The sequence below is a fragment of the Lepidochelys kempii genome, chromosome 14, assembly GCF_965140285.1.
Source record: "Lepidochelys kempii isolate rLepKem1 chromosome 14, rLepKem1.hap1, whole genome shotgun sequence".
Classification (NCBI taxonomy): Eukaryota; Metazoa; Chordata; order Testudines; family Cheloniidae; genus Lepidochelys; species Lepidochelys kempii.
Genome location: NC_136393.1, coordinates 6,049,905 through 6,070,520, shown reverse-complemented (window position 1 = coordinate 6,070,520; position 20,616 = coordinate 6,049,905). Strand labels below are relative to the sequence as shown.

Below are 20,616 nucleotides of genomic sequence, written 5' to 3'. Positions count from 1 at the left end.
GATGCGGGATAGTGATAAAGCCATTCATGTCCCCAGCCTGTTGAGGTGCTTGAGTAGCTGCACAATTAAAATGGTGACAAAAGGTGATAAGTGTTATGAAAACAAGGTAAGCCAGTAGCACATAATGAACGTTATTAAGGTCCAATCTCCATCCTTAGAGGTTTTAAAGGCCTGGCTTGACAAAGCCCTGGCTGGGATGATTTAGATGGGGTTGGCCCTGCTTTGAGCAGGGGGTTGGACCAGACGACCTCCTGAGGTCTCTTCCAGCCTTAATCTTCTATGACTCCAATCCTGCGGTTCTTATGGAGGCACAAGTCTCCTCATTATTTCACTTTTCATGTTGTATCCTCTACTGGCGCAGAGCCAGGTCAGGGCCCCATTGTGCAAGTCACTGGCTAAATAAGGACTTTTGCTGATTCGAGGCTGAATAAAGGTCACAGGACTTTCCCCTGGCCACAGAAACGGACAGTGTTGCTGCATCATGGCTGCAAATATCAGCCCATTTCTGGCACCAGCACCACTGAACAGCAGGCGTATCTTCCCCACCCCCTTTCCAGATCTGCACCATCTGCTTAGAATTCTATTGCTTTGGCATTTCCTTGTTGCACTTCTTGCTCGTCCGGGTACTGTTCAGATAGGCAGCGTCTTCTGGGCCAGGAAAAGGGGAGAGCTGAGCAAGCCACCCGTTTCCTCAGAACTGCGGTAAATGAGAGGGCAGTATGTTGAAGGCAGAGTTTCTTTTCCTGGCCATTGTCCTGTATCCTCTCCTGCATGCTCTGAGGACAATCTGACGAGTAGGCACATAGTCGTGCAGACTGAAACAGGAGGAAGAATATAGACAGACCTCCTAGAGCCAGAGCTACTTATTCAGTTTTTACCCAGCTCTAAGCTAATTGTTGGTCATTGCATGAAAACCTCAGTATACGAAGGGTTCTGTATAAAATGCAGCTGGCTACAGTAAAGAGAAAGGAGGAAATCTTAGCCCTACTGAAGTCAGACGAATAAACAGCCAATAAAATCAACCGTGCTGGAAAGCCTTGCAGATTGCAAATGCAAAGGGGTGGTTGCTGACTGGGGTAGGATTCCCCTGGTGCAGGCACCATGGGGACAGCCATAAGCTCTGGTGTAGGGAGTGGGTCAGGTGCGTGGCTGGAGTAGGAGGGAGGATTCTAGGCAACTAAGATTCAGAGCTGCACAGTACCTCATAGGGCCAGCCCCAGAAGACTGCCGTAACGTAGTCCCCCAGAGCCATCTAAGATATACTGGGGGCCACAGAAAGGCATCTTAAACCCACTTTAGTGTCCCCTCTTCCTGAGCTGCGAGTTCTATGCTGCACCTCTTAGAGCACAGCTGCACAGAATCTCACCTCTTTCCCCTTTAAATCTCTAGTCAGTTTAACACCCAGATGTTTCTTATTAGCTACCTGTACATTCCAAGGAGCAGTCATAGCAGAGTGACAGCCTCTCAGTACGCTTTGCATATGTTTGTTATGTTTTCTAAAGATGAAACCACCATAAGGAGTATAGGGTGAAGACAAAACGGAAATCCGGAGTCTTGTTTCAGACTAGATGAGTGTAACCTTGGATACCGGACCCCGGATCTGCTGGAATATATGTTTAAGGACAAATTTGACAACCAGTGTGAGACTTGACTGAATCAGGAAATTGACTTAAAATTGAATTACCAGCATCTCGAGTCTACTGAAAGGACAGGTAAATAAATGCATGCTGGTCTTTGCACAGCTTAGGGACATTTCCTTGTGCTTCACTCACTGCTAAGAGAGAGCCATTAGCTTACAGGTGTTCTTTGTGCTTGATGCTTCTGAAGAAGGCAAAAAATTCCCCTATTTGTGTAGCATTGTATAGGGAAGGGGGATTTTGTTTTAGATACCGGACCATTTCCTGAGTTTACTGCCAATAAACCTATACAGAGCATTGCTCTAAAGATAATTCATCCATTGTCTCTGTCTTGTCTTAACCGTGGAATTTCATTAAGAAATGTGTAATTGCATTACCAATGTTATTGTCAGTTGTAATAGCATCCTCAGGCCCCTTTTCTTCTCCCATTTACATTAGTGTAAATTCAGAGTCACTCCATCAAAGTAAATGGCATGACTCTGGATTTACATGGTGCTAAAGGAGAGTAGGCCCAATGATGTTGGGAGATGGGAGTAATGTAAATGTGTAACACATGCACATGAAGTTTGTATACACTGGCAAAGGTCATCCGGCTCAGATTGCCTGTGCTTTCCTGCAGCTTTTTATACTCCTGTAAGTATCAGTGACCTGATGACTGCAATGAGAACAAGATTTCAAGGCTCACCCTGCTCATGTTAAATTGGAAGGAGCAGGAAATAATTAGGAACCAGGCGCCCAGTAAGAAGATAGGTAATTAGTTAATGTAACTTGTTACAGACCTAGATGACAAAATGCAGTTTAATTTACGTAAGTGATTTCTGGAGCTGTGAGACAATATTTATGCCATGGAGGATGAAGTAGCTTGATATTTTGGGGCCTACACAGCCTGGCAGTCTGAGCAGCTTGGCCTTCTGCATAGACCTTTCTATATAAGAGTATCCCCACTATGTAGCCCACAGAGCTGGCCTTCCTGCTTGTTTTATTACATCCTGTCTTTATTTACTAGGTTGCTGGTTGTTTTATTAGAATTGGCTTATATTTTGTATTGAATTACTTCATTTGACATAACTTCAAGTTAAGGGGATTTGATCATTTTATTTCATCTTTGTATGTTTGACTCTGGGCCAAGTAACTTGCCAGGAGGCTCCACAGTCAGGACCTCTGAGCAATGCAGTCCACGTGGAACTGGCTTGATCAGAGCAGAGGCCACATGAGCTTCCCCACAGTTCATCCAGTGCACCTCAATCCTTCTTTTGCAACACCCCTGCTATTTTAGTTTGGGGGCTCTCCTGTGCAGCGTTTATTACAGGTTGCAGGATTGAGTCATAGGAAGGGGTGGAACAATGTGACAATAAAACCCCTGAGAGGCGGCTTGCAATACTGCTAGATCGACAGGGTTCTTTCACCTCTGGAGTAAGCAGCAACAAGTTTGCTCAATCTTTGGCATTACAGTGTAGTTACTAACCGTGTCACCAAACAGTTTGGGAACTATTCACCCACAGTCTCTGCCATAACCATACATCTAAGGGTAGCCTAGAATTCCTTCTGACCTGTAAGGGGTTAAGAAGCTCAAATAATCTGGTTGGCAGCTAACCAAAAGGACCAATGGGGAAAGAAGATACTTTCAAATCTGGATAGGGGGAGGCTTTGTTTGTGCTTTTTGTAGGGTGTTCTCTCTCCTGGGACTGAGAGAGGCCAGGCCGAAATCCATCTCCTCCAACCAATCCTGAACCACTCTCTAATATTACAGAAATAGTAAGTAAAGCCAGGCAAGGCGTGTTAGATTATCTTTTGTTTTAGCTTGTGAATTTTCCCTTTGCTAGAGGGAGGTTTACTCCTGTTTTTTGTAACTTTGAACTAAGCCTAGAGGGAGTTCTTCTGTGTTTGTGAATCTTTTGTTACCCTGTAAAGTTATCTTCCATTCTGATTTTACAGAGGTGATTCTTTTACCTTTTCTTTAAATAAAATTCTTCTTTTAAGAACCTGATTGATTTTCAGTGTCCTAAGACACAGGGGGGGGTTGATCTGTGCTCACTTTGTAACCAATTGGTTAGGATATTATTCTCAAGCGTCCCCAGGAAAGGGAGCTTTGGGGGGACATTTTGGGGGAGATAGGGCTCCAAGTGGCCCTCCCTAAATGTTTGTTTAAATCACTAGGTGGTGGCAGCATACCGTCCAAGGACAAAAGGGATTTGTGCCTTGGGGAATATTTAACCTAAGTTGGTAGAAATAAGGTTAGGGGGTCATTCATGCAGGTCCCCACATCTGTACTCCAGAGTTCAGAGTGGGGAGGGAACCCTGACAGTCCCTGAAAGAATCGCTCCTCAGACCAATTGACTCTGCCTTACCTTGACTACCGAGGTGAGGTGCTTGCTGAATTCGAGTAACAGCAGAATGAAACTTAGGCCTGGGCTATACTAAAGTTAGGTCAATGTAAGCGGCCTTGCATCAACTAACTGTGTAAGCATCTACACTTAAATTTCACTCCTGCCGGCGTAACTGCCTCTCTATGCTGACTCTACGCTGCTTGTGGAAGTGGAGTTGAGTCAAGGTCAGTGTAGGCAGGTCAACTCAGTATCCGTGTAGACACTGCATTGCTTATCTCAACAGTTATTGGCTTTCAGGAGTTGGCCCACAGTGCCCCACACTGACAGTACAATTGACACAAGCGCTCCTAGCAAGGATGTGCACTGCTGACAGAAGAAGCAAAGTGTAGACATGCACAAGTGAAGTAATTACTGCAGCGGATGTATGCCGACGTAAATTAGGCCGACTTAATTTGTAGCGTGGACATGTCCTTAGTTCATCCACATGATGTACCACTGCTTGGCTGTTTTCCCTGGTGTGAAGGTTCCCATATCGAGAGCCCTCTGTCTACTTTGTCTGGACTTAAAGCCAAGTGGAAAATAAAATCTTCTGAATTTTGGATCTGATGCCACTTTCTTCTCACTAAGTATTTGAGAGTGAGACCCTGGCCTCATTGAATTCAGTATGAGTTTTTCCATGGACGTCAGCATGGCCAGGATTTCACAGCCCAGTGTTAGAGGGGCACAGGGATGTGTAAGGGACAGATCCTGAGATGGTGTAAAGCATCTCTGTTAAAGTCTGTGGAGCTCCATTGCGGTCAGCTGAGCGACATGAACCAACACCAGATGAGGACTAGAAATGGAGCAAATGCAGCTGTTCCCTAGACATGTCTGAGCACCAAGGCCTGGCATGTCACCGCCCCTTTGATTTCTTATATATTGGCAAAGTCTATGACATTCTTAAAGCACTCTCCCCTCCCCTGCTTCCCGCCATTAAAGTGTTTTAATGCTGTTTCCTGTAAGGAAAATAAGAGATGATAAGATGGTGTATGTAACCCAGCACTCAAGAGCAAAGCTACAATTCTAAGCCAGTGCATGCAGTCCAGCACTCAAGAGCAACCCTACAATAGCCACCAGCTTGTGCAGGCAAGCACATACCAGCTGCCCCCTGATAAGCCAACGTGCGCAGGCCAGCAACCCTGTGATAACAAAGGAAACTAGTACGAGGAAGCCCAGCATTTGCAAGTAGCCCTGCAATAACACTACGTGCAATGTTCCCTACTCCTCTTTGAACAGCCCTGCAACTATGAGGGAGTTGTTAAGGAAACCAGTTTCAGTTTGCAGCTTCCAAGGTGTTATTGCAGACAGTGAGTAGAGACGTTAATAAAAAGCAGCAGCAGGAAATCCTTTGAATCCCACAGTCTGTTCTGTGTAGCTTCATCACTGTATTGTCCGAGCACCTCCCTCTGATCCACCTCCAGCTTTTTTCATTGTAAAATCCTCCAGGCAGCGCAGGGCTGTGTCACTTGCTGTTACCCCCAAGGAGGTGGGATGTCTTTTGCACAAAACAATCATGAAGATACCCTGCAGGCCCTGGGGATGTGTCTACCCACCAAAGTTGTCCCTTTAACTATATGGGTGTACTTGATGGAGTACAGCTTCTCTCCCATGGGTACAGTTATAGGGGTATACAATGCTTCTCCTGGTAGTTTATTCCTGCACAGGCTTTATACCAGTATAGCTGCATCCACATTAGGGGTAGCTCTGGTATAACCATCAGTTAACCCTGCTCCTCCGCCCAGCCATCGTCATAGCAACGTAAGAGACTCTGTAGACCAGGCTTCAGGGACAGACCTTTCCTAGCTGCACTGTAGTTCATCTGCATCAGTCAAACATGGTCCACTCCTCGGTGAAACTAGGAAGTTACCCATTCTGGCAGAGTTGCTAGTATGCACTTAAGATCTTAGGCGACAGAGCCCATGTCAGCTTGTTCACTTTCAAGGTTGCAAAAGGCTTCTGATATTGATATTGAGCCCTCCTGTCTTCATCCCAATCTGGGTTTCAGTAATGAGCTTTTTGGCTCACCGTTAGCCAACTGGAGTGTTTTTCATTCCAACACTAATACAGAGACAGCCAGGTACTAACACTTGGCAGCTCATATTTATTGACGGAGCTAAGGAGAGAGCGTCTTAGTTATATTTCAGTGGTACAAATAAAATATAGGTTTCAGAGTAGCAGCCGTGTTAGTCTGTTTTCACAAAAAGAAAAGGAGGACTTGTGGCACCTTAGAGACTAACCAAGTCATTTGAGCATAAGCTTTCGTGAGCTACAGCTCCGAAGTGTGCTGTAGCTCACGAAAGCTTAAAACAAAATATAGCTCTCTCTTTGGCTCTTCCCTTGGCTTTCGGCTGAAGCTTTAATGGTGCTTAGAAAGTTCTTGCATTCTGCCTGCTTCGCCTATAGCTTACTGGGGCTATGGCTACACAGTGAGGCTTTTAGCGTCGCGGCTGTGCGACTACTCTTCCTCACAAGTATCAGTGGCTTTGTGGGCAGGAGCGCTCTTCTGCTGACAAAGCGCTGTTCACACCGGCGCTTTTCGTTGGTAAAACTTTTGTCGTTTGGGGGGGAGGGGGGGTTGTTTTTTTTTTTTAACACCCCTGAACGACAAAAGTTTTGCCGACAAAGTGCCAGCGTAGACAAAAGTCACTAGTTTTTCCTCCATCTCTGTTCTTTTTGGTTGGGGGCGTGGCTTGCATTTCAGCTGAAAGGGAGCCAGCTTGTGAAAATTCACATGGAGGAGCCAAGCCATCAGGAGCCCAGGAAGTGACATTCCTGTCTGAGGAGGTGCATTTAAAATGTACTTTGCTTAGTTTAAATCTTTAAGTCCAAAGACTTGGCTGGGAAGCAGAAAGGTTCTTTACTTGGTGACTATTTAGTCTAAGGGTGGTAAATGTTTAAATTCAGGCAGTGTAACATCCTTTTCCACTCCTCTTAGACTTGGCCGGAGTGTCCTCAGTTGGGGGAATTCCTGGGGGAGAGACATGGGATGAATTAAATGCTTTTCAGCCTGATAGTTGACAAGTGGCTGACGTGCAGCTGCTTGAGGTAAACGTATGTGGATGTACAGAGCAGACAAGTACAGCACCTGCTAAATAACAGCTGAATTCTTGTAGGTTCATAAATAAACTGCTGTCTGTTACCTTGTGTGTGTTAACCTGCAATCATTTGTTTGCATCAGAGGTAAACCTGCAAACTGATCTGTAATATGTTTCCTTAATTAAAAGCGATACTCATTGCTTCCTGGATCATTCTAAAAGGACAACCATGATATTAATAATGCAACATATGCTTCTGTTAGCACCACTAGGGTGCTATGTTTCTTTGCCGCTGTGCCCCAGCGTAACGGGCAGTGCTACCAAAATATGCAAGTATCCTAATCTGGAAAGCGCCAGGAGAGCAGGATTTCTGCCTGTTCACCCGTTTCGCATGGGCCACATGTACAGCTAGATCTAAGGAGAGGTGGGAGTCTGGGTTTTGGCCTTGATAAAACTGCTTTTGTTAATGGGAGCTTTGCCTGTGTAAGGACTGCGGGAATAGGCCTCTGGAAGTGCATGGTTTGCAGGCTTGGTTGGACACGGTTGCTCTGACTCTGTTGGATAGAATCAAACAGGCCATTGCACTGTGATCTGTTCAGCTCCCATAGGTGATGCTGGGTCAGGCTTGTTTGCAAAGTGTTCAGGGTGGAAGGGGCCACTGGAGACATGTGAGCTGGTTATTAAAAGCCTCTGTGGGTGTGCACTGAGGCACCAGGTGTCTAGATTAGCTGCCAGCATGCTGGTTTTTTAGGTGGTGGATCTGTGGTGGAAGCTGACCCAGCAAACTCACTTGCCTCCTCCCCGGGAAGCTTTTACTGCGCTGTTTACTGAAGTGGGTCCAGTGAAAGGGGCCACATACAGCACACTCGATTCTAATACCCACCAAGGGAATGAATGATTTTCATTACATGAAGATATGCCCCATTCAGTTGTTTAACTCATAATTAGCAATCCACCTCCTGCTTCCGCCCCAAGCTGTTCCGACACCCAGTTGGGTCTGTTGGCGTTAAATTAATATCTGTGTCTGTGCAACTCCCTTCCTTCCCACAGCTAGATCCGGCTCCCTTTTAAGTCAGTGGAAAAACTCCAATTGACTTGATTGGTGCAGGATCAATCCTGCAGGGCACAGGGATGGGAGGAAGGAGACCTGGTTCTGTTCCTGGTTTTGCCACTGACTTCTCTGAGACCATGGGCAAGTCTCTGCACCTCTGTTTCCCTTCTTGCTCTCTGTCTGTCCTGTTTATTTAGCCTGTAAGCAGGGACAGTTTCTCACTAGGTGTTTATACAGCACTCAGCGCAAAGGGGCCCAGATCTCAGGTGGGGCCTCCTGACTCTGCTGTATTGGTTTTCAAACAGTGGGGTGTGATGAGATTATCAGGGGCCCAAGGTGGGGTATAGGTTTGGGCTGGCCAGGTGCCCAGGTCAAAGCATGGCAGCAGCAGGGAAAGCATGCAGGGAGTCCCCAGCAGCCAGGGGAGGAAGGTAGGCCCCCACCTCCCCAGTCCCATTCCAGCAGCAGCCTGACCACTGGGGATTTCCTGTGCGTGCTCCTAGGTGCTGCCCTGCACTGGCCCAGATGCCAGGTCAGCCACAGACCTGCATATTTTAAATCCTCCAGAGCTTGTAGGAGCCTGCTGCTGCCCCTGGGCATGTTATCTGTTCTCTTCAGTGAGTTACTTTCTGCCCCAATGGGTGGGAGTTTTGGGGGGCTGTTATGTTACTCCCATGGAGAAGGGAGGGCACAGTAAACCGTTCGGGAGCCTCCGCTCTATTGTAATACAATTAATAATGAAGGTCGCCTTGGGTCTTGGTCTTAGCTCTGCCACTCCCCCAAGCTCACACTGAGACAGTATCTTCCCCGTTCCATACCTCAGTTTGCCTTCTGTGAAACAAGAGGAACAATAATACATCCCTGCCTCCTGAGAGGCCTACATGAGCAATGTTGGTGAAGTGCTTTCAGAGCCTTGGGTTGAAGACCCTGGACCAGTGCCAAGTATTTATTCTATCTGAAGTTTGTCATTGCCTTGATTTCAGCAGAACACTTTGCACAGTAAAGTACTATTGATCGTGGGAAGGAGAAAATAATTTGTCCCTGAGTGCCTTGAATAAAATCAGAAGCAGAGCCGCATATAGATACCAGCAGCTCTCTTTGCTCCTGGTTATTAGATAACACTCCCTCCAATCCTAATAGGGAGGAGTGAAAACAGACCTTCCTCTTCCTGTGACGTTTTACCAGTGACCCTTAACACTAAATAGCAGAACATTGCCATGTGCCTATTGAATTTGGCTTTAATAATAAATTGTGGCAGAGACAGAACTGGCTAATATCCTCTGAAGGAAACAGGAGCATTTTGGAGTAAGAAACCCTTGACTTTGGATTAGATCAAAAAGAGCTTTTGGCCACGATGAAATGCCTGGAGGCTGGCGTACAGGATTTCTCTTTGGGAGCAGCTGTTTATTTTCTGTCCCAGTATCTGTGGGTAACAGACTCCTCTGTCTTTGCATTCTACACAACTACATTATTCTCTAGTAGGTTTCCTTTATTTTTCTGTGAAATATTAAAGTTCAGTGAATATTAATTTTTTTTTTAAACTTTAAACTTTTTTTAAACTAGCAGCAGTCATCTTCACCAGTGAGCCTATAGCAAATTGCTGGACTCTGGAACCAGATTAGCAAGACTATTGCATGAATGAGGTGGTGTTTTTCTTCCCCCTAGGAATGGTGCTGAAGACTTTCAAAGGAAAGCATTCAATCTGCTTGGGGTTTTTGTTTTGTTTTTTTAAGTCAGAGGAAAAATACTAATAATTTTGTTTTTTAGCCCTTACTTCATTCCCAGCCCCAGTTCCTCAGTTTGTGGTTTACGCAATGCCCCTGATTTAAAAGAAAGAAAAAAGCCAAAAGATAAAGCACTAGAGGATTACAGCCCTAAAAGCTAAACAACTTTGCAGTATCTTGGCTTATTACTGGCCACTCCAGTAATTACTGGCCTATTACTGGCCACTGGCAGTGATTTCTCTGCATCTAGACTCCACCCAGGTCTAAATATTTACGCTCCAGCTGAAGTGCATTGTAGGATGAAGATAATTTAAGCACATGCTTAAAGCTAAGCATGTCCTGAAGTGCGTTGCTAAGTAAAAGCCTCAATTCTCTTTATCCCATTGTCTTCCCAGCCTTGGCAGGGCTAACACAAAACCCTGAAAAAAATCTGTTCAGGCCCTTCCTTCAGGACACAATCCAGTCTGCAGTACAAAACATTCACAAAGTTAACACCCAAGCAACCCTATTATCCTGACCAAAGTAGCTGCAGAGGTCCAGAAGGCTGTCTTCTCATGTCTCGCCACTCCGGGATGACCAACAGCAGCCAACTTGCAGCTCTCCTCCAACTGAACTCTCTCAACCCTTTATAGCAGTCTCCTGACCCCTTTCCTCAGCTGGCTGCGATAATCCGACAAAACTGGCTAGTGCCAGTGTCCCCCCACCCCAGCCCTTAAGAAAAGCAGGCCACCCACGTCCCATTCTTGGTACTTCAGAACCAACCTTGTTTCATCCTCTTCTCACCAATGCTGTTCTTAAAGCCCAAGCTCCTGGGGTTACGTGACCGGGTCAGAATCTCAGTGGTCATTTGTAAAAATGAAATAAGATTCTAGCTCTCATGATTGCAGAGAAAAATGTGACCTAAGTGAAGCCTGAATGCTCAGAAACCAGGAGGGAAAGAAAAGGACACACCCCCTTTCTTATTTATTGATTGATTTATTTTAAATCTAATTATTTTTAAGCCAATTTTATGCCTTTTGGCTGTTTGGGGTTGACAATACTCTTGCCCTTAACCAGGGATGCAAGCTGTTTGAGGCAGGGACCATGTTTGCACTCCATCTTTGTACAGTGCAACCACAATGCATTCCAGTCCCTGATTCTAGTTACTACTGTACTGTAAATAGTAATGCTGCAGAACAATTCTTTTTCTTTTGGTGTGTACCAGACTGCGTCAAACTTCATGTTTTAAAATTGCCTGAAAGCCAGATAGCCCTAGATCTTTATCTCCTGTACATACTACTCCTCCCTTCAAACTGTAAGTACAGTAGAATACATCCTTTTTATCGAGTTCCTTTTAGCTGTCTATAAGGAGGAGTCTCATCCTTGCTGCGATCAGCTAACAGAGAGAGGTGATCACAAGCACAGAATTAGTGAATTGCACTCATGTAGAACGGACACCAGTCACTAACTCTGTTGGCTTGCGTCTTTTGCTTCTTTTCATCTAAAGTGCATTTAGTGCTGGGAAAAGGACAATGTGTTTTTTTTATCACAATGTGTGTGTATCTGGGCAAGGTACCTCTTCTTGCTCTCTGAAGAAAGCACCTCAGGGGGTTATCAGTCAGTTTCCCTGGCTCACTCACTTCGTAACTGCTCTCTTGAGACTGATAAAAAGATGCCAGCTAATGTAAGGTGGGTCCTGTCCAGGAGGAACTGGGCTGAGAGCCACCCAATTCCTCCCACACAGTTGGTGGAAACAACTATTGGTGGCTGATAACCTGGGGTAGATTCAAACCCGTGACCTAAAGGCCTTTTATCCTGGATCTGATCTAAAACCTCTTGAACATAACGAAAATAACATGGTTTTGTAGTCTGGGACTCAGGAAACCTAGTTTATATTCCCAGTACTGCCACTCATCGGCTGTTGGACTTTGGGCAAATCTCTTCATCCTTCTGTTTTCCTTCCCACCCTTGGTATATTTAGCTTACAAGCTCGATGGACAGGGACTGTCTCCTGCTGTGTGTCTGTACAGTGCTCAAGTCAACCTTGGCTGAGGGCCCTAGATGCTTCAAGAATACAGTTAGTAATAAAAATCAGTGGGTGGCTTTCCATTGGCTTCCCTGGGCATCGGATCAGGCTCCTTGTTAGCAATCTCTGTGCTATCCAGGCTGCCCCCGCATTGCTGTACCGTCTTGTTTGGTGGTAGCTACTGTGATAAATCAAACATTACACTTTGTATCCGTATAAAAATGATGATTCCTGGGTGCGTCAGAATGAAACGTCATCCGATTCAATCTGAAGGCTGGAAGGCAGATTGTTCATGCTGCACTCTAGACGCCCTGTTGCGGGCACAGAGCTCCGGAGAGCAAGCACTTTGCATGTTGTAACAAAAGGAGTGAAGAAACTTTGTCTAATTCAGCTGAGAGGCATAAAATTGCTGGATTACAGCCAGGGACTTTCATTAAATACCCATGAGGTGAAATGTGGTGCGTGATGTAGTTGTTGTTGTTGTTGTTGTTTGTTTCACACACTAATACTGCGGGGAATTTGCTGGTGCTATGAGGGTGAATTCCTGCTGGTTTAATTCCATCCTGCAGTTCCACTTCTCCCAGTGCCATGGTGAGATCCATATTTTCTTTTGATCATTGTTGATGCTTTAACGTTAAACTAGGTCCATGTCTTGGCAGCTTTGTTAAGGGAACAGATTGTGCTTCAAAAAATGGCAGAGTTTCAAAATATTGTATTCTCTTAAGAAAGACAAGGAAAATAAACTCAAAACATGCAGAATATATTTCAGCAGAAGGCGGAAAGGCTTTTAATATTTATTTGGGTTTGGTATTTTGCTACTTTGTTCTTCCTTTGACACCACTTGTGAACCAAGATAAGATTAAATTCTGTACAGTCTGTTATGGTTCATGCTCAAATTAGGTTGATTTCCAATGGGTTAATTTCCATCCCTTCAGAACTGCCTAAAATATACTATGCTGAGATATTGGTACAGCATGTGTGATTCTGCAAGTAAATTAATGCAGGAAACAAAAAACAAAAATGGGTAAGAATCTGTGCTTGTTTTCACTTTTAGGTAGACCATTTGTGAGTGTTTTTGCAGCAGCAGGGGCTAGGATAGAGTGTTTCTCGATGACCAGTCTGTGAACTGGTGCCAGCCCCTGAGATCTCCCTGACGCAGTTTAGGAAGGCAGCAAGCCAGTCCCTGGTATCAAAAAGCTTGAGAAACACTGGGATAGACGATCAAGATGAAGACGAAGTAGCAAACCAGAAGAGGACAGATGGTCTTATGGTTAGGGCCCTACCAAATTCACGGTCCATTTTGGTCAATTTTATGGTCATAGGATTTAAAAAATAGTAAATTTCATGATTTCAGCTATTTAAATCTGAAATTTCACAGTGTTGTAATTACAGAGGTCCTGACCCCAAAAGGAGTTGGCGGGGAGGGGGGGTCACAAGGTTATTGTAGGGGGCATTGTAGTACTGTTACCCTTTCTTCTGCACTGCTGCTGGCTGGGTGCTGCCTTCAGAGCTGGGCGCCTGGCCACCAGTCGCCACTTTCCAGCCGCCGAGCGCAGAAGCAAGGGTGTCAATACTGCAACCCCTCTAAAATAACCTTGTGGCCCTCCTGCAACTCCCTTTTGGGTCAGGACCCCCAATTTGAGAAACGCTGGTCTCCCCATGAAATCTGTATCCTATGGGATAAAAGCATGCAAAAGACCAGATGTCATGGTGGGGGAGACCAGATTTCACAATCCGTGATGCATTTTTCATGGCCGCGTATTTGGTAGGGCCCTGCTTATGGTTAAGAGGCTGAGATGGGACTGTGGAGTACTGGGTCCAGTTCCTCAGTGTCCCATAGACTCCTTCTATCACCTGGGGCAAATCGCCTCGTTTCAGTTCCCTATCTGTATTACGGGGATGGAAAACTAAGATTCTTATACTCTTTGTCTTTGGAGCCAAGCTTCCTCTTCCCCCACCATTAGCACCTTTCACAATGGAATATTAAGAGGCAGTCCCTGCCCCAAAGAGCTTCCAGTCTAAATGGAGACCATAGACAGTCATGGACCCCATCAAAGTCAATGGGTGTGCCATGCAGGATGCATGGGGTTTCCCTGGTTGCATGCTTAGGGGCTAGGATAGAGGTTGCAGGCTGTGTCAGAGAGCCAGGGAGAGGAATTGTGAGGATGATCTAAGAGGAAGCAGAGAGACAGGGCTTTTTGGGCACTGAGCTCGCTGGAGTGGCAGGCTTGGAGATTTCTGAGGAAGGAAACTGCTGGTTGCTGTTTGTATCTCCTGTGTTCAAGGAAACAGGACTCTATACATTTTTTTTTGGGGTAAATAAACAAGATTACACCAAAAGTATACCTGACTCCTCTTACTGATTCGTCAGCCTAATGGAAACAACCTATAAGAGCCTGAATTTTGGCTAACCACTCCAGCTGACGAGGCAACAATATGTACAGTGCCTAGCACGGCCCCAATCTTAGTTGGACCCTCTAGCTCAGGGGTGGCCAACCTGAGCGTGAGAAGCAGCCAGAATTTACCAATGTACATTGCCAAAGAGCCACAGTAATACGTCAGCAGCCCCGCATCAGCTCCCCCACACCCCGCTCCCAGCGCCTCCCACCCACCGGCAGCCCTGCCGATCATCGCCTCCCCCTCCCTCCCGATCAGCGGTTTCGTGGCACGCAGGAGGCTGTGGGGGAAGGGAGGGGAAGGAGCGAGGGCACCTCGGGCTCAGGGGAGGGGGCGGGAAGGGGTGGAGTGGGGGCAGGGCCTGTGGCAGAGCCAGGGGTTGAGCAGTGAGCACCCCCTGGCACGTTGGAAAGTTGGCACCCGTAGCTCCAGCCCTGGAGCCTATACAAGGAGCCACATATTAACCTCTGAAGAGCCTCATGTGGCTCCGGAGGTTGGCCACCCCTGTGCTAGCTGCTATTATAATACTAAGAAGACCAGAGATGTAATGAGCAGGGGTACTCCGCTAGGGTTACCGTACGTCCATATTTTCCAGGACATGTCCGGCTTTGTGGTTCTTAAATCGCCGTCCGGGAGGAATTTTTAAATATCTAAAAATGTCCGGGATTTTGCCATTATTATTTTTCCCCAAAGATGAGTTGATCAATCACGAAAGAGAGCAGGAGGACTTGTGGCACCTTAGAGACTAACACATTTATTGGAGCATAAGCTTTCGTGAGCTACAGCTCACTTCATCGGATGCATAGAATAGAACATGTAGGAAGAAGATCGATAGATTATACATACATACATACATACAGAGAACATGAAAAGGTGGAGTCAGAGGCTAATTAATTAAGATGAGCTATTATGAGCAGGAGGAAAAAAAACTTTTGTAGTGATAGTCAAGATGGCCCATTTAGACAGTTTGACAAGAAGGTGTGAGGATACTTAACATGGGGAAATAGATTCAGTTTGTGTAATGACCCAGCCACTCCTGGTTGAATATCCAGGGCTGCTACTCTGAAACCAGTCTCTGTTCAAACACCTCCCCCTGGCCCCCATGGAGTGTCCTCTTTTTTTTTTTTTGAATGTTCAAATATGGTAACCCTAACTCTGCTAATCTAATTACAGAAGCGTCTGCCTTTGTTTTTACCATTTTCCGTCTTCCTTATAGACCAACTGATGTCTCTTGGGAAATTTTTGAAAACTATTCATTATTATTCTCAATAATCTCTCTCTCTCTTAAGCTGTTCTGCTGGGTCTTGTCTTCTGTTTGCTTTTTTCTATTTAGACTTGAAGCTCTGTGGAACAGAGAACATGTCCTTTTCAAATGCAAGTTTGTAGTATTGTTTTTTAATTAATAATAATAATAATAAATAATATAAAGCAAGATATGTGCAATAGTTTCCAAGTAAATGTTTTTTCCATGAGGCTGCATTGCAGCCATCTGCCACATGCTGGAATGGCCTGTGGCAAACTGAGCAGGCTTCATCTTGTGTGTTCAAGCTGAGAAGAAAAAGATCTACAGTTAAAAAGTTGACTAGTTGCTTTAAAAGGGTCATTTTCAGTTCTGTGGGCATGCATCGTAACCCAGTGGCCCCTGCAGCCCTGGAATGCACAGATATTTATAGTCCTGCGTGTCAGAGCATGATGGTAGGGTGCGTCATAGGAAAATAAACTGAGACACGTATAAGTAAAAGGCTGAAAGAGAGTGTCGTGAACAGGGAGAGACACAGAGGTTTGAAGAAATACAGTAATTGATGTAAATTGTTAGGTTAAAAAAGTCTAAATTAGGTGGCTGCTTTTTTGGGACCCAGTGTTTTATAACACACCCAAGCTGCATCTGTATGTTTATCCTGGGGGTTTGGTGACATGACTTATGTTCCCAGGTTATTTTGTCCCTGGATTCAGAACCTCGCTCTGAAATGTGACTATATGTTTAGCAATGAAAAGGTTCTCATATTGCCCTAGTCCACTGGACTGTGTCACCCTCTGGTTTGGAACCGAATTACTCTAGGGTGAACTGCTTTAGAACTTGGTTTTAATTCTGTTCATGTTAACTCACTTTAAGAAAGGTTTAGCTAGCCAATGTGAACAAATACCGTTGTATATTTTGAGCCTAATTCTGCTCTCATTTGTGCTGATTTTACATAGCTACATTGACTTCAGTGCTTAATCCTGGTTGACACTCGTGTAAATGGCCCAGACGCTCAAAGGTATTAAGGTGCCTAAGTCCCATTGATTTCAAGGATCTGGGCCTATAAGATCAGAATTTGGCCCTATGTTGTCAAACTCTGTTTAAAAAGATTCTATCCTTGCTTGCACAAGGTAAATAGGTATTTACACCTGGTATATTGGAACTGGTTTCAGTCTGAATTGAATCAGTTCAGGAAACATGGGAGCCTGTGTAGATAGGGCTTAAAAAGATGAGATGCCTTTCCCCTCTGCACTTTCACGAGGGCTTCGGTTGCCTGAGCTGTCGCCTGCATTCTGTGCTTGCGTGGGAGCTAGAACTGCCGGCCTGGTCACAGCTGGCTGAACAAAGGAACTTTATATTTTGAACTCTGTGCCCTGAATCTGCACCACCAGACTGAGCTGGTGTTTCTGTTAAATAAGGTCAGCCATGGTAGACAAACTGTGTTTTACAATTATAACCACAGAGGTTAACACCCCACCACCTCCTTCACCCCCCCACATGGAAATCATCTCTCTTTCCTTCTGCCTCTTTCTTGTTTCACAGGCAAGAAGAGAAACCCTGGGCTGAAAATTCCTAAAGAAGCATTTGAACAGCCACAGACAAGCTCTACGTAAGTCTCAAAAAACTTAGGGTTTATAAACACCCCCCCCCCCACACACAGTTAATTTTCTCTTTCATGTACTGCTTTGTCGCGTGTCTCAGTCAAAAGAACAAAAGGGGGTCTTATTTTAGCTGATGGTGTCACTTCTTTTGCGTGAATGAGTTAATAGATTCAGAAGGGACCATTGTGACGTGCTGCATAACATGAGCCAGAGAACTTCCCCAAAATAGTTAAGAACAAGCTTTTAAAATAACCCCCCAAATCAACACACTCAGAAGAGAGAGCCCGGTATTATTAGGGTGCCGTTTGCTGCACAGGGCAAGCCCTGCAGCTAAGGGTTCCTTGGCTTTATCAGCCTCCTTGAAGGTTAACGTTGATTATTAAAGCAGCAGCACCCACCATCCTGTATGGCTTGGGTATCTATTTGCATTGGCAGGTCTGCTCAGCTGATAGGCATAAACGGAAACACACAACGTGATCTGATCCCATCCATCAGCCCCTTCCTCGTGCTCATTCTGCTAATCCTCTGAAGGGTGAGCCCCTGGGGGACTGATTTTAGACAAGTCAGAGACACAGATGTTTGGGAAACTACATGGGGGAGGGAAAGGAATAGGTACATGGGGGAGAAAGCCCTGGGCTATAAAGTAGCCAACAGCTGAAGGGATGTCACGTCTCCCTCAGAAATAAGAAAATTGTGGCTGATGCTCTTGTGGTCGTTGGGAGAGTAATTTAGATTTAAGTTTCTCTTAAGAGAACCTGTATTGTCTACTTGCTTGGAACTGTTGCTACTATAATATCCCTGGAGCTGTCTCCTGGATGGTTTATATTCAATACATTTGCTGGTATAGTAATGTTGCTTAGAGATATATGTGTGGGATGGTTTATTTTGTTTGGGGAACTGGTAAAAGATAGCCCAGCAAAAGTACTCTTTTACTGGTATGAGCTGCGTCTGTACTAGAAAATGTTTGCTAGTGTACATCTAGACTGGTATAGCTATAGTGGCAAACCTTTTCTAGCGTAGACAAATCCCCAGTCAAATCAGTAGACATCAGATACTGCGACTATGCACTGCCCTGTACTGTGTGCCCTCATATGGGAATAATTTTATGACATTGATGAGATTCCAGAAACAAATTAGTTTAAAAAAAAAAAAAAAGCAAACAATCCAACTGGCTTTTTATTCAGAGCTTAATTCAATTGCCTGATCAAAGGAGCAGCCCTGGTATGCCCGGGGGGGGGGCGGGGGGGGCAGCCTCTCAGCCAATTAGCACCTCATGTAGGCCACAGTGTAAAAAGATGGTATGAAGGCCTTGATTTGCCAGGGCAATTCTACTTGGGCTCCCCAAGCTTATGTACAAGCAGGAAGCCTGACTTTTTAAAGTGTGTGAGCCGTGGTTTTAATAAATTAAAGAAGTTAGACAGCACCAGAAAGGAGAAATTTGAGAAATCTGTCTCTGGGCAGATATACCTGATGCCTTCCCTTCCCCGGAGGAGGAGCATTTTCTGAGAAAGAGAACCATCCCCCACCTTGTCTTAACTATTCCTGGAAAGGATTAGTGTAAGATAAATGACAGGTTTCAGAGTAGCAGCCGTGTTAGTCTGTATTTGCAAAAAGAAATACTAGTGGCACCTTAGAGACTAACCAATTTATTTGAGCATAAGCTTTCGTGAGCATCCGATGAAGTGAGCTGTAGCTCACGAAAGCTTATGCTCAGATAAATTGGCTAGTCTCTAAAGTGCCACAAGTACTCCTTTTCTTTGTAAGATAAATGAAGGCTGCTTCAGGTTCTCTGTAAATTGGATGGGGTAGCTGTTCCTGCAGAGACTGTGGAGGAATCAGAGCTGGGATTCCCTTTTTAGCTGCCTTTATTTGTATTCTCGCTGCCTTGTGGAATCCTAGATGGAGCAGGTTTCCCTTAGCAGGACTGTGGAGAGATGTAGCTTTGCTTAACGATCATTTTAGGGTAAGTGGGACCCTGCTAATTGACCTGCGTGGGGCCTTGGCGTTAATGGGCTGCTGTTTTGTACAGCGTTGGATGTGAACGCTAAATAAAGATGTCAAGGGGGTGACAAGATGTTAACCTTTTTGCCTGGAGGCAGGTAGTAAGCAGTTAGATGGGCTATCAATCCTTATGCTTTAGGACACAGAGTACATCTACACTCCAAAAACCCCCCTTGTCGCAGCAAGTCTCAGAGCCCAGGTCAGCTGACTTAGGCTCATGGGACTTGCTGTATGAGGCTAAAATTCACAGTGTAGACAGTTTCCATGTGGGCTGGATCCCGGTCTCTGAAACGGGAAAGGGGGTGGGTCTCAGAGCCCAGGTTCCAGCCCTTACATTGCTATTTTTAGCCCTGTCATGCAAGCCCCTTGAGCCTGAGTCAGTCAACCCAGCTTCTGCCGCTTGCTGCCCCTAGGTGTTTTTTGCAGTGTAGACGTACTCACATTGATCACCAACTCAGAGGCCAGGGGTATTTCACAGTTTGGTGGATTAGGGCTTACTGCTTTCTTCTGATTTTTGTTTAAAAGCTCTACTGGGGATGTTCCTTCATCAGGGGAAGGGGAGGAACAAAACAACCTGCCAAAAAAATCAGTCATGTCCTACTGAAAAATATTTTCCCTTTCTAAATGGAGAAAAGTCCTGAACAAAAGCATCGGGTCCCAAACTCCTTTTAGCCCCAGGTGCGTTCGGGGACAAATGCTACTTCCGAGACAGAAGTGAAACTGGGCTTGCGTTTTTCCTCTCTGCCTGTTTAATCTGTCCTGTAAACTGGCTAAGGCGGATTTGCTTCTCTCTGCCTCTCTTGTGTGTCCCAGGAAGTGGTTCCAGTCCCAGCCTCTCAAAGGGAGTACTCTGTTTGAATTCCTTGGCGCTGGAATTGGATGCAGGCTTGTGAAATTCCAACTCCAGCAACTTCCTTCCCGACACCTTTTGGGGTGACTTTGTGAACCATGGCAACATCTAATAGCACTGAAAGGCTAGGAAGCCAGCTCGGCTACTCCGGGTGACACTTCTGCATATAATGCATCGGGCTGCTGTCCCGTCAGTTTGAGGGGAACTTACACCCAGACCTCCCATTACTGAGTCCCATATCCACAGGGCAATAGCCCCTGGACTAGGGGCTCTGAAAGGCTTTGTCTCTTTGGAATATTATCTGTGTAAGGTCTCTGTGACTGATGCTTTCTGCATACTATTTTGTTCTTTCTCTTCCACAGGCCCCCTCGAGATTTAGATTCCAAAGCCTGCATCTCTATTGGCGAGAAGGTACAGTTACGAGCTGTGGCAACCAAAGACTTCATATGTGTTTGCGTACACAGGGTCAGGAACTAAGTTAGGGGAGCGTGTTTAGAAAAATAATTCCTGGCTCTTGTGTGGGAGGGGTGCGACGATCTGAACGTGGAGGAGGATTGCAATCGGGTTGAGGGCAGGGCTTCCTGGCCATTTTTAAGCATAAAACCACTGACGTTTTCTGTCAGTACACCCTAAACTATGTGTTTCTCCATTTCTTAGCATCTTTTGTGCTTTATCAGCTAATTCCGCTCCCCCTCCAAAAAAGAGAGAC

The 20,616-nt window shown here is 45.4% G+C and overlaps 1 protein-coding gene across 2 annotated transcripts in view; it reads left to right on the top strand.

The window, feature by feature from the left end:
- Positions 1–20,616, top strand: part of MAP2K6 (mitogen-activated protein kinase kinase 6) — a 94,345-nt gene that overhangs the window by 29,783 nt on the left and 43,946 nt on the right. For both annotated transcript variants that reach the window (XR_012154916.2, XM_073311641.2), the window contains exons 2-3: positions 16,998–17,064; positions 20,270–20,318. Coding sequence is in view for 1 of the 2 variants with exons in the window: in XM_073311641.2 (XP_073167742.1) it covers positions 16,998–17,064; positions 20,270–20,318 (116 nt within the window). In the remaining variant the exon portion in view is untranslated. The remainder of the gene's footprint in view (positions 1–16,997; positions 17,065–20,269; positions 20,319–20,616) is intronic.